The sequence below is a fragment of the Ziziphus jujuba genome, chromosome 7, assembly GCF_031755915.1.
Source record: "Ziziphus jujuba cultivar Dongzao chromosome 7, ASM3175591v1".
Lineage (NCBI taxonomy): Eukaryota > Viridiplantae > Streptophyta > Magnoliopsida > Rosales > Rhamnaceae > Ziziphus > Ziziphus jujuba.
In genome coordinates, this window is record NC_083385.1 from 12,937,883 (window position 1) to 12,951,310 (window position 13,428).

The following is a 13,428-nucleotide window of genomic DNA, read 5'->3' on the forward strand; positions in this document are numbered from 1 at the left end:
TCCTGATTTGGCAAGCAAAAACATGTCTTTCTTGGTTGCCAGCCACAGAAAACATTAGTATTGAACTATATGCTTGTAATTGAGCAATGTGGGACTTCCAATTTGTCTCTGCTACGTGGGAGTTTTTGGTGGGTTAAATGGTGTGGGAAGTGGGGGTGCACTGTGGTTGTTGGCTGTCGATTCTAGATAGATTATTTTTTCTTTTTATTATTTCTTCATCTTTTTTGGGAAAATGACATTCATCTGCAACATTTTCTAATCTTTACCACGCTAAAAATACGTGCCATTCTTATCGTAAAAGAAAATTAAAATAAAAGAGTTTTATTTTTATTTTTAAACCACAAAAAAGTGATTAATCTTATACATTCTATTTTTTTTTTTTAACTCCGTTAATCAAATTTAATTGCCTAGTGATTGGTATCTTCTCCTTATTGCAAGAAAGGTCGTACAATGTCAATGTGGTTTTCCTTGGCAAACGATAATGGTGATTGGGCCACGAGGGTTTTAGACAAAATTGACTTAAAGCATAAAAAAAGGTAGGCTAGCTTTTATTTTCTAGTTCAAAAATGCATCAACTTTAGCCTAAAGCAAAGCAGGATTTAGTCCTTGTCATTGGTGTTTCGTTCATCTGGGCGCATGATGAGGGTTAATTAAGCTTGTGCTTTTTCTTATTTTGACCACGAAAAAGAATGGTGAGGAAAAAAGCAACAAATTGATTATTTTGCCCAAAAAAAAAAAAGAATTGCGATTATGCAAACCCTACCAACAAAACCCAGAACCCAAATGGATTTCTAAAAGCAGCCCAATAAAACTCCCTGAAGGTTTGCGAGGCCCATTTTTAACTTTCACACCCTGCCCTGGATACTCTGTTATCTCTTGGGTTTCAGAGTTGACGTTTGAACAGATAGGCATTATCAGACAAATTTTGTGTGTGTGTGTGTGTGTGTGTGTGTGTGTGTGCGCGTGCGTGTTTTCATTAGTCAGATGGTCTTAACTGAGTCTAGAATCTGACACGCTATGGCCTGTCCGCCTAGAAAATGTGATTATCAAATCAATTAAAAAAAGAAAATTGCATAATCATTAATGAACATAATAATATAAACAATTAAGATATGCTTTCAATACAATTGGTATAAAATGCAAGCTGTTTTTACTAAACAAACAATGATTAAGTTTGGTATAGACCAATAGCTCGCTCACTCATTGATTTCTATACTTGACAAATTAAGACTTTTTTATTACAAAAAAAAAAAAAAAATTCTAAACACAAAAGTGATTAAATTGATGCGCTGTGTCTCTTTACCTTCTTATATTTGTCTCATTAATTCTTATCAATTAATTAATTATAACACACAAAGTTGGAATAAATTTCTATCAACTTCTTTTTAATTTCTTTTTCCTTTTTCGTTTTTTCGTCAAAATGGAATCTTTGGAAGGTGTATTGTCAGCTTTCAAAAGAGTGACCGCCTTGTTTAATAAAAGTTGCATAAATAATATATTTTTAAAAGAGGTTACTTGAAAAGTGAAGCAGAATTGAAGAAGGAAAAGCGACTTGAGGCTTGTAATTAGTTATTGGGTCGCTACAGCAATTCCCTCCTCTACCTTCTCTCCACCAGCTCTACTCCAACAACTATCTCTATTTTTATTTTTTTTTCATTTTTATTTTTTTTTTCTATTTTGTTTCCAACCCCAAGTTGCCATTTTGGATCATTTTGACGGCACCCATAGGAATACACAAAGCTGTAAAATATTTACAAAAAGATGAAATGTCCCGTCTCCATTGCATGCAACCAAACTCCAACTACTTCCAATGTGGATCAAAAATGAATTAACTTTGAAAATGTGAAGAGGGTTATTGTGAGGTCGCCCTCAAGTTTTTTTTTGTTTTTTTGTTTTTTCAAATTGTTTCATTTTTAGAGAGAAACTTTTATCTTTAAATGAAACCCTCTTTCCCATTTGGAATCTTCAGAGAGAAAAGAGAGAGAAAAACATAATTTACCCATTACACACTCTTTAGACCCTCCTCATCCAAATTCTCTCTTTCTCTCTTCTTCATTCATTAATCTATCAACATGAAGAACAACAATGGTAACACAAAGCTAATTCTTCTCCATCCTTATATCCAAAAACAAGGAAGCTCCAATCGTCTTTGGCTTCTAGCTTTCATTTCTTTCTTCACTCTAGCTTTCCTTCTCACCCTCATCTACACAAGAGAGTCAACGGCCACCACAACCGCTGCCACCGCCTTAACCGCCACAGCCATCGGCACTTCCTCTAATTTCAACAACGGAGCATTGCCAACGACGGTTATCAATACTCTCCTCCATTACGCATCCAAATCAAACGACTCTTTCCACATGCCGTACGCCGAGCTCAAACCGATCTCGGACGTCCTTCGAAAATGCTCGTCTCCATGCAATCTGCTGGTTTTCGGCCTCACACACGAAACTCTTCTCTGGAAAGCTCTAAACCACAATGGCCGAACAGTTTTCATCGACGAGAATCGCTACTATGCGGCTTACATTGAAGAATTGCATCCGGAAATCGATGCATACGACGTCCATTACACGACGAAGATGAAGGAAGCGAAGGATCTCATGGCTACAGCAAAGGAACAGATAAGGAATGAATGCAGGCCAGTGCAGAACCTTTTGTTTTCTGAGTGCAAGCTCGGACTCAACGACTTGCCTAACCATGTCTATGAAGTGGATTGGGATGTGATCTTGGTCGATGGACCCCGAGGCGATTGGCCCGACGCACCCGGTCGTATATCGCCGATATTCACGGCCGGCGTGCTTGCGAGGAGCAAGAAAGGCGGGAATGCGAAAACGCATGTGTTCGTGCATGATTTCAGAGAGGGTTTGGAGAGGGTTTATGGGGATGAGTTCTTGTGCAGAGAGAATTTGGTTGAAGAGACTGACTTCCTTGGTCATTACGTTGTGGAGAAAATGGATGAGAATTGTTTTCAGTTCTGTCACAACAAGACGGAATCAGCAACAACTTCTTCTTCTTCTTCTTCATCTTAGTCGTCAATGTTTTTGCAAAAAAAGCAATAATCATCATAGTGGTAATGGGATTGGGGGTCTCAATGGCATAAAGAAGTAAAAAAAAAACATTGGAGTTATTTATGATCGTTTTGTTCTTTTTAGAGAACTATTTCTTTTTCTTCTTCTTCTTCTTTCTTCTTCTTTCTTGTGTTGTGGACTGGAAGGGGCATGTAAAAAATAATTCTTTTTTAGCAAATTATTGCAAACTCTTGTATACCAAAAAAAAATGAATTGAAAATATTGATGAGTTTCAAAATTTCTTTTGGATGTGTATTTTTGAATCAGTGGAAGTTGGTAAAGAAAAAAAACAAAAAAGATTAAGGTCTTCATACTTGATCTTGACAATTGAGCAACAAACATAAAATATAAAAATGAGGTCCATTAAAACAAATTATTCAACTTAATGATTATTAGACATTATTATTGCCTGGATCTTCAAAGCTTTAGGAATAATATATAATTGATCACAAATTATTACTTGAAATTCGTTGCTTTATTACTTTGGCTTTGACTCGAATTTATTATTTTGTAGATTCTACCACAATCTTTCTTCTTTATGTTTTGGCAATTGCAAAGCCGCTATATATTCATTCTGCTGTATTTGTCTTGAAGCATGAAGTTTATAAATTATAGTAAATTAACTAAGATACTTGCTTTGTGAATCTGGTATACCAATTAACTAAGACACTTGCTTTGTGAATTTGGTATACCAAATGACTAGTTTTATCTTTTTATTTACTTTTTTTTTTTTTTCTCCTCCCTGAAACATCTTTTCAAGTTTAACAATATAGAGAAATATTTCTAAACTCTAAATTAAGCTTTTATCTATTAGGTATTGGGTAGGTAATCATATGGAAAAAGAAAGAGATTTTGTCGGTTTGATCCTAAAATATACTGACTAGTACTCCACCAGTCAATTACCATTAAGACCACATAGAAGATATGACGTGTATGAGTAAGCTTGAAATTAATATCCATCGTATTCTTAATTTTACTTAAACTAAAGAGATAAATCCGAAAGAGAAAAAGAGCAGTCCAAGAGCGTAATGGTAAAAAATATATAGACAGTCTCTCGTGAGTCTAGTGCTGGCAATTTAAAATTTTACAAAAAAGAAAATAATAATAATAATAATAATAATAATAATAAAAGAAAATAAAAATGGGCCTTTTATATATGGTAAAAAGAGATATTACATATCACCATCCACTTTATTTTTTAAAATATATATTTTTAATTTTTAACATATAAATTGAATTTACCAAGATATTAACTGCAACCTAATTGACTTTATTTTTACAGTATTATTAAAAGTAAAATTTAAATAAATTTATGTACAAAGATATACATGGATGATTGAAAAGATAAGGGATATAAATGTAAATTCAGTCAACATTTTTATCCCAAATAGTATGTTGATCATATAAATATATTTAGTGCGGTTATCAAAAATAAAATAAAATCTAATGTCCACGGCCTTCTTCGGCCAACTGAAAAAGACAGCACAACAGAAAGACAACTTAGTAATTCATAAAAATATAAAATATAAAATAATGACCTAGTATTATTATAGCACTCATCTTTTTTCAAACTAATAAATATATAAATCGATTTGCTCAAAAAAAAAAAAAAAATATATATATATATATATATAGATATTAGGAATATATATCCATTTGCCCAAGAGAACCTATTAATTCGTGATCGAAATATTCATAGGAATATCTTAAATTACGAGGCTGTTACCCAATAAAATATTTCCTTCTACTATATACTCACATACATACATAGAGGGTTCTGCTATCCGGATTTTCAAATTTACAGATTAAAAATGTGTTAAAAATGTTGGGTATATTGTGGTCCGTTGGATCAAATTATGACACAGAGAAAATCAACATTTTTTCCACGAAAATCGTTACCCTTCAGGTTCTTACATCTTGTTTGCCCTCCTTCTTCTCTAGATTTTGGCATTTTGTATAAAATCAATGTAACAGGTGATTGATTCAGAGATGAGAAGAAAAGGTCTAACCATTAACCAAGTTCCTTCTACTCCCCTTGCAAAAGCCAAAAAAATAAAAAATAAAAATAAAAAGGCACCTACCTGACAGACTAAAACGGCCATGGACAAGGCTCGATCCAAGGGAGAGGAGTAAAGGAGATTGAAACGGACGCCCAGAGAATTCAAGAAGATGGAGATGGCCCTGGCTTGGAGCTTCCCGTTGGGGTCAATGTGGCCTCTAGGCACCTCCCACCGACCAATTCAGGCCTTAGATTCAGCTAATACTCTCCATGGTTGATCAGATACACCTCCCATTCAACCGCATTATTTGCATTGAATATCATTTGGGGAGGAGGAGGTGGTGAAGGTGGGCCTAGAACGTTGTAAAGGTCCCACACCTTGATGGACTGCCCAGACATGGCATCCCCAGTGAGGAAAAGCTGAGGAGACAGCGACAATGTGGAAGCGTAGCACCGTAGCATCTCCAGCTCCTGCTCTAGCACCTTCTTCGCCAAATGCTTTTCGGCTTCCCTCCTTTTTTCGCTGCCTTCTTCGCCATTTTTGTCTTCTTCTTCCTCCTCCTTTTTGTCTTCTTCTTCATTGTCTTGGGCCACTTATACCAATTGGGAATAATGGAGTTGGACCTAGCTAGCTCTTAATTGAATTTGAATTGATGATGCATCCAAAATTGAATTTGTTAATCATGGAATTACATGATCTCGTCCCTCAAACTCACATACACACTCTACATCTCAATTCAATTCCATTCCTCATATGAAAATGTAAACCCACCAACAAAACATAACAACAACAACAAACATGAAAAATGGAAGTGGGCTCGGTTTTGGATGACTTCTAAAGCAGAAATTGCCTACTAAGATTGATAGATAGAGGTATTGATAAAGATTAGAACGTACACAGAGGTTCTATATATAATCTGTAATATGGTGGCCTGATTGAGTATTGACAGCTTCAGTCTTTCTTCTCCACCGGCGATTGAAATTTTTTTTTTTTTATTTTATCAAACTATCTGACCTGTTGACTCAATCTAACGGACGACAATATGCCTAACATTTTTAACACATATTTAATCCATAAGTTTGAGAATCCGGACATACCTATAGTGGAATGGAACTCCTCTATACACATATTATTGATTTATGATAAACAATATCAGTCTATCGGACGTTTATACACTCACCACGTGTCTAATAAAATAAAATAAAATACGAATCACGATTTCGGATTCAAGAAGCAAAAACCGTTACTCAACCTTTTAGCGAAAGAGCTTAGCGATTATCTTTACCGAAAAACGATAAAAACTTAACAATTCACGATTTCCTCAATTCTAAAACTTTGTGCTCTCCAGTAGCTTGTTCTGTAGTGTAACATCGGACCGCTAGTGAGTGCGAGCATTATCACCGTCATGGCCACCGATTTCAAGTCCATTCCCATAATCGGTAAGGAAGCTCAGTTGCCTCGTCTCTTTGGCCGTACCCAGAACCCCCCATGTATGTACCAGTAATTGTGTTTCCATTTGTTTGCTTGGCATGCAGATATTGGTCCTCTATTGGCCAAGTGCGGTGATCCTAAAATGGCTCAAGACCCAGGTGTTTCTCAGGTCGTTAAACAATTAGATCAAGCTTGCAGGGAAGCTGGTTTCTTCTATGTGGTAGTACTTTTCGATTCCTTCCCTTGCTTGTATTTTATTTCTTATACTTTTGGTTTTAATTTAATCCATGTAATCTAATTTAGTGATATATGAAGAAAAGATTTTGTCCTGGAAGAATCACTGTCTCCCCATTTCTCCATATCCTAGTCACTTTTCGTTTTCTTCTTTTTTCTTTTGCAATTTTGGAAAGACTCTTTTGCCAAAAATTTGAACAAAGGGAATTTTGCTTTGTGACTGACCAGAAGGGCCATGGTATTCCTGATTCTCTCATGAAAGAAGTTAAAAATTTGACTCGCAAATTTTTTCACCTTCCATATGAGGAAAAACTCAAGATCAAGATGACACCAGCCACTGGATACAGGTCCACAGGAATATACACACATCTATATATATAGCTTCAAACATATGCATTTTATAATTTCTCACCAGGATTTGGAACGGGGCTTTATTTTAAACTGGAGGCTAAATTCTGCATGCAGGGGATATCAGAGGATTGGAGAGAATATAACTAAGGGAGTACCAGATATTCATGAAGCTATTGATGTAGGTATCTTTGATTGTTGCTTTACAAAATACAAATGTTGATATATTTCTATGGCCAGATGCTTCATATGTATATAACGGTGACACCATCGTTATTCTTATAATATAAGCACAATATCATGCTATTTTTCTGCTTCTTTGTTTTTTTTTTTTCTTATGCCAACATTAGTGTTATTGTCTTTTTTTACTTTGTTTAATGATGGCAGTGCTATAGAGAGATTAAACCAGGGATGTATGGTGCTTTAGGCAAGCCTATGGAAGGATGTAACTTATGGTAATTATGCCATCCCCAAGTAACTCGCCAAGAGATTTTTCGTTAGGCAAACTATTTTTGTAAAGTAGGGATATCTGTTACTTTATTTATTATCCAAGGACTACATGCTTACATGTTATGGGAACTCGCATCATCATGAGGCAATTTAGATACCACCAACATTGAGATACTGTACAAATGCTTTTGTAATTGTTTTTCCTAACCTTAAGGACTTAAAATGGACTATCTGCAATATGTGTAAAAAGAAATGTTCTGCATTATGGTTAGGCACTTGAAATTATTTCAACACCAAAAATTCCTTTTGTTCTTTCCAATGTAAACGCCCTAAAATACAGATGGCCATTTGATGATCTCAATATTTTTCAGTCCCAGTTCCTTGAACCTGGAAGTATAATTAATGTCAAAATTCCATAACATTGGTGTCAATTCCTAAATCCTCAAAAGCATAGTTCATATTGAAATATCAGTCTCTGTTCATTATTGCACTGTGGTCATTGTTAATCAACTTAAAATTTCCTGGATGTTAAACGGTGTCTTTTATATTTAACCATAAGTGCTTTCTTCTTGATGGCAATTTCTTGTTGATGGCAATTTGTTGCCGATGGCAATTTCTTGTTGATTCTCAATTAAGTGCTTTCTCATTTTTGTTTTATTTAGGCCACTTGATCCTCCAAAGTTCAAGTTGTTGATGGAGGAGTATATCAGCCTTTGCACAGGCATGTTTCCCACAGTCGAACAAACTTCCTTCTGTTTCTTCCACTGTATCTTTTTCCGTCTTGTTCTGCTTACAATTTTTTCATTTCTGGTTTCTGTCAGACCTTTCAAGGAACATAATGCGTGGAATTGCATTAGCTTTGGGCGGGTCACCGTATGAATTTGAAGGTGAAAAAGCTGGGGACGCATTTTGGGTAATGCGTCTAATCGGTTACCCAGGCATATCCTCTGAAAATGCACAAGAGATGCCCAAAAATGACATTGGATGGTAATGCAGAAAAGCTGCGCTTTTTGCTTTTACTTTTCCTTTTTATAGCACTACAGCTTACTAGCTTCTTTTGTTCTTATCTTGGGGAAAAACAAACAAATATAGTGGGGCTCACACAGATTATGGTAATGCTTCCTCATCTTAACTGTACAAAAAGGCTAAAGTAAAATCTAGTTAGTCAAATATCAGTTGTCTAATAAAAAATTACTGTATATCAGGTTTGTTGACATTGGTTAATCAGGATGAAGACACAACAGCACTCCAGGTACAAAACCATACTTCTTTTTGGAATCCGCACAACTTTACTAATTAATAGTTTTATTTTTATATTCTCCAACGCATACCATCTGATTGGTAGCTAAAATTGCTAAAAAGAGGGTAAAAAATATATCCAAGGCGCCAAGCCAGTTTTAGCAAATTTCAATAATATTAAAAGTACCACTAAATAAATAAATAAATAAAAACCTTTTTCTTTGAGCTTCCGCCAATACTGAATTGGATATGTTGTTAAAGGTTAGAAATCTGTCTGGGGAATGGATATCAGCTCCTCCTGTTCCTGGAACATTTGTTTGCAATATTGGTGACATGTTAAAGGTATTATAAATTCGTAGAACATTCAAATCTTGGTCACATCTGTACCACTTTTTGGAACCTGTGGGTTATAACGTGCATCTGGGATAATGCAGATTTACTCTAATGGTTTATATGAATCGACTTTGCATCAAGTTACCAACAATGCAGCAAAATATCGAGTGTCTGTTGCATATTTCTATGAGGTTGCCTATTTCTTCATTCATCCCGTTCTTTTTTTTATTATTAATTATTTATTTATTGGAACATAGTTTCCCTTCTTTACCTTTTTGAATGGTCTTTTATAGCTTTGCCAACTCAATGCATTTTTCACTTTATTGGACAGACAAATTTTGATACAGCAGTAGAGCCATTGGATATTTGTATACAGAGGACGGGTGGAGCTAAGAAATTTGGGCGAGCTGTTTACGGAGAGCATTTAGCCAGCAAGGTTCTTACAAATTTCGTTTAGGAGCTCTTAATTTGTATGTTATTTTTCCATTAAATTATTATCAGATTGTACTCTGAAAGTCCACCTAGAATAATGAATTGCCATGTGTTAACGTTCCGTTTATTTTTATATAGATTCTCTGAATAACAGACATTCATTTTCAGTAATGAATTTGTACTCCGTTGCTATATATAAACAAGGGTACTTTTTAACTCAATAGACCAAACAAAGTAAGAATAACTAATGAGACCATATAGAATGAACTAAATAAAACACAAGCTGGAAAATTTAAACCAAAGATACGTAGAGATTACAGCAATCTTACGAGACATTTCAAAGATAATGAAAGTTAATTTCCAGGGAAACAATCATAATCCTCCCAAAGTAATACATCTACACCGTTTGTCATTTGTATGATGCCTAAAATCGAGGGTGACTGGTCCACAAATTTTTTTCTCAATTTATCTTATTTTCTTCTTTGGCCTCAAAACTGAGCTATATATATCAGTAAAAGAATTATGCAGCATTTTAATCTGCTAGTACATGGGCATGTTAGTTAACACTATAGAACCTAAAACCGGATATTCAGACAGCAGTAACCTGTGTTATGATGACAGAAATATAAGTAAAAACCTGATCCCTGGTTCTGACCTTGAGGTGATTCAAATTCTAGGGACGAACAACTTGTTCTTCATATGATTGTATCAAGTTCCCGTAGCCAAGCCATCTGTTGAAACTCTTCGTATATGAGTGTCTTTATAGTAGAGTGGAATTCTTACATCCAGCTCCCTAAGTTGATCCACCAGACTGTAAAGAAACTCAAAAGTCAGTCTGGATTGTGCATTGAGATCCTCTCTTACATGTGGATGGAGCCTGAACCAATGCCCCAACATTTTGTGCACGTGAGCACGGATCATTCTCCATGGAACAGCGTATTGTTCACAATACTTCAAGTACTCCACCAATAGATCAGCTTGGTCCAGTTTCCTACCATTATTGCTTTCTTCATTCCCCACTGCCAATTCAGCAGTTTGGTATCCAGCAAAAAGAGCTGGGTTCTCAAGAAGAGACTCAGCAGAAAGCACCCCCTCAGCACCAGTGACTTCCAAACAGTTCTGAACATCATCCAGATGCCTTATGTTTCCATTGGCAAGCACAGGGATCCTGACAGAGTTTTTAACAGCCCTGATTGCATTCCAGTCAGCCCGAACTTTCTTCTGGTCTTTTTCTTCTCTTGTTCGGCCATGGACAGCTAAGAGAGAGCAACCAGCATCTTCAAGCATCCTTGCATAGTTGATTGTGTCCTGTAAATTTGGAAAGACACGGATTTTGCATGACACAGGAACCTGAAGGTTGAGGGCCAATTTTTGTACAAGAGATTTTACAAGGGGAAGATTATCCATTAGGAAAGCTCCATAGTTTCCCCGCCTAGCAATACGCTGAGGACACCTGAATTTGACATTTAAGTGATTTAATAAAGCATGAAATATGAAATTAGATTGTTCTATCATCCAATGAGTTTACGAGTTACATGTCACCACCAAAAAATTAAAAAAAAAAATAATCTTTTGGTTACTTCATAACTCTTTTAAATGGTAAGAAAGGACTTCAGGGAGTTAATATCCTTCAAATAACCACCTGTTAAGTTAAAAAAAAATTATATATATATATATATATATATGAAAAGCAGAAGCAGTTCAGACAAATTGATGATCAGTTTAGAATTTAGAAAATAAAGGGGAACTTTCACCAAATCTTTGCTATTATTCATGATTGAATATAATCTTTACAAAAAGGTCTTACAGCATAGCACCTTATCCTCGTTTGGCACATTAAATGATTGCTTCCTTGAAGCGTATGGTCAGTATCTTTCCACAATGATTATGAAATTTGAAGGTAAAGGTAGTAGAAAATACATATGAAATATTTGCACACGGTCTATACCATGTCATTTGAGTAATCTATTTTTAACAAAATTTCAACGTCGTAGAATCACATATGTACCAATTAAACGATGGCAAGAGATGGAAAGAAGTTATTACCCCAAATTAATGTCAACATAATCACAATAAGGTTCTACTCTACGTGCAGCTTCCAGTAAAATGTCTGGATCATTGGCACAAAATTGAACAAATAAAGGACGATCCTCCTGCAATTATTTCAAAAAGTAAAATTCTAAAATAGCCCTTCAACATTGAAGAACAAGTTAATCGGGCATATTGCTTATATAAACAGATATCAGGACATGGCAACAGAAGAGAAAACATTGCTTTATACTCTATCATCCTATATGGCCAGGTACAACCAAAATCGAAATGCTATAATGCTAAACCATGTCACAACCTTGTAGATCTCCCTGCGATTTGGGTCTACCATTGCCTTACCATAAACTGAGTACCATTGGCTTATCATAAATAAAACTAACTTCTTCTTCTTCTTCTTCTTTCCTTCAATTTCCCAAAAAACTTTTTTTTTCCTTCAATTGAGGCTGAAAATTACCTTGCAAGTGGTAAATTCTTGGCTACGATACTTCTCATTCTCTGTGAAAATGCGAGAGTGTAACATGGGCGTGTAGGCAGCCTCAGCACCATACTTGCGGCAAAGCATTCGAAAGGGCAGCTCAGAATTGTCCACCATTGGCGCCACAATCAGCTTGGGGCGTCCCAGCGCAGACCAATGAGCCCATGCTCGTTCAATGTGCGACTGTCCGCCCAAGCACCGACTCGGAGAGCCAGAGCCAAACGACGCCGCGTCAGGCTGGGCAAAAGGAATTTCTTGCTCTCCGTTACGCTCTTCTCGTGGCTGGCCACAGCAGAGGGTGTCGTCGATATCCTCTGGTGGATCCGATTGAAGGGTCTGGGTTTGGGTTTGGGTGATAGTGGAAGCCATGAGAGATTTGGTGGTTTTGGATAGGGTTTTGCAAGAGAAGATTGAGAGAGCTGGGGTTTTAAATTTCATGAGCGAACGATGAAGACGCTGAACGAACCCATCGCCGCCAAATAGAGGAATGCAAACCGAACCAGTTTTGCTCTTTGCTGAGGTTTTAGGGCTTGGTTTTTGGGCGGGTTTAAATCTGGTGGATCCATTATCACCCTCACTAGGCAAAAACGATGGCAAATTTGTTTTTGATCGATGTTGGGCTTCCTCGAGATCAATCATGGGTTTCTGGTTTAGAGGCTTCTTACATTATAAATGTTTTGAGTCATATTAAAGATAAACAAATCTACCACCAAAGATGATATGGGATGATAATATATTTTAATTTTATTTGTTGAAATTTTAATGTATTTAAATAAAATAAATGAGTATTTTTGAAAAATAAATATAATTAAATATAAATCAATAATATGATGGCATTATTATTTGATAAATCTGTTGTTAAATTAATTGGTTTCTTTGTAAAATCATCTCTAATAATAAATGTCTATGTACTGCCGAATGTTAATGTTGATATTTAGATGATATAAATATATAGTCAAAGTAAAAATTGTCCTCCAATTGTATATGCAAAAAGATTATTTAAGTCTACAAATTCATTATATATTTTATTAAATTTTTTGTTTAAAAAAATTATTGACTTTGTAACAAAATTTTGCATTTATGGAAAATATACTAGGTTTTAAAAGTAGATATTCATATTAATAATGTCCAACCACATCAATTTAATATTTATTTAAATATTATCAATGAAAAGTAAATTGTTACATTCATTCAATGATAAATGTAGATTGTTACATATGTGGAAAATAAATTGACAATGTTGATATTTAAAAAATATAAATGCCAAAACAAAATCCTCCAATTATATTGTGCAAACAGTAATAATATATATATAAAATATTTATTAAATGATATATATTAAAATATTATTAATTGATATATTTATATAATT

General features: G+C 35.1%; 3 protein-coding genes across 4 annotated transcripts; 2 read left to right on the forward strand and 1 right to left on the reverse strand.

Moving 5' to 3' along the window:
* Positions 1–1,953: 1,953 nt before the first annotated feature.
* LOC107407008 (protein IRX15-LIKE) lies at positions 1,954–3,303 on the forward strand. Its single transcript, XM_016014222.4, has one exon. The coding sequence runs from the start codon at positions 2,073–2,075 to the stop codon at positions 3,024–3,026; it is 954 nt and encodes a 317-aa protein (XP_015869708.2). The 5' UTR covers positions 1,954–2,072; the 3' UTR covers positions 3,027–3,303.
* Positions 3,304–6,293: 2,990 nt separating this feature from the next.
* LOC107408242 (probable 2-oxoglutarate-dependent dioxygenase At3g50210) lies at positions 6,294–9,703 on the forward strand. Of its 2 annotated transcripts, XM_016015377.4 has the most exons (12): positions 6,301–6,504; positions 6,601–6,716; positions 6,959–7,077; positions 7,196–7,259; positions 7,466–7,533; positions 8,191–8,249; positions 8,350–8,515; positions 8,621–8,640; positions 8,734–8,780; positions 9,029–9,109; positions 9,202–9,291; positions 9,432–9,703. In XM_016015377.4, exons 1-12 carry the CDS (start codon positions 6,471–6,473, stop codon positions 9,555–9,557), a joined length of 990 nt encoding a protein of 329 aa, XP_015870863.1. In that variant the 5' UTR covers positions 6,301–6,470; the 3' UTR covers positions 9,558–9,703. The 2 variants fall into 2 exon arrangements, with proteins under 2 accessions (XP_048335485.1, XP_015870863.1); XM_048479528.2 differs by lacking the exons at positions 9,029–9,109; positions 9,202–9,291 and having other exon boundaries at positions 6,294–6,504.
* Positions 9,704–9,792: 89 nt separating this feature from the next.
* Positions 9,793–12,710, reverse strand: LOC107407866 (tRNA-dihydrouridine(16/17) synthase [NAD(P)(+)]). Its single transcript, XM_016015192.3, has 3 exons — positions 12,036–12,710; positions 11,579–11,685; positions 9,793–10,985 (listed from the first exon to the last, which is right to left on the reverse strand). The coding sequence occupies exons 1-3, from the start codon at positions 12,693–12,695 to the stop codon at positions 10,241–10,243; spliced, it is 1,512 nt and encodes a 503-aa protein (XP_015870678.2). The 5' UTR covers positions 12,696–12,710; the 3' UTR covers positions 9,793–10,240.
* Between the last annotated feature and the right edge of the window lie 718 nt (positions 12,711–13,428).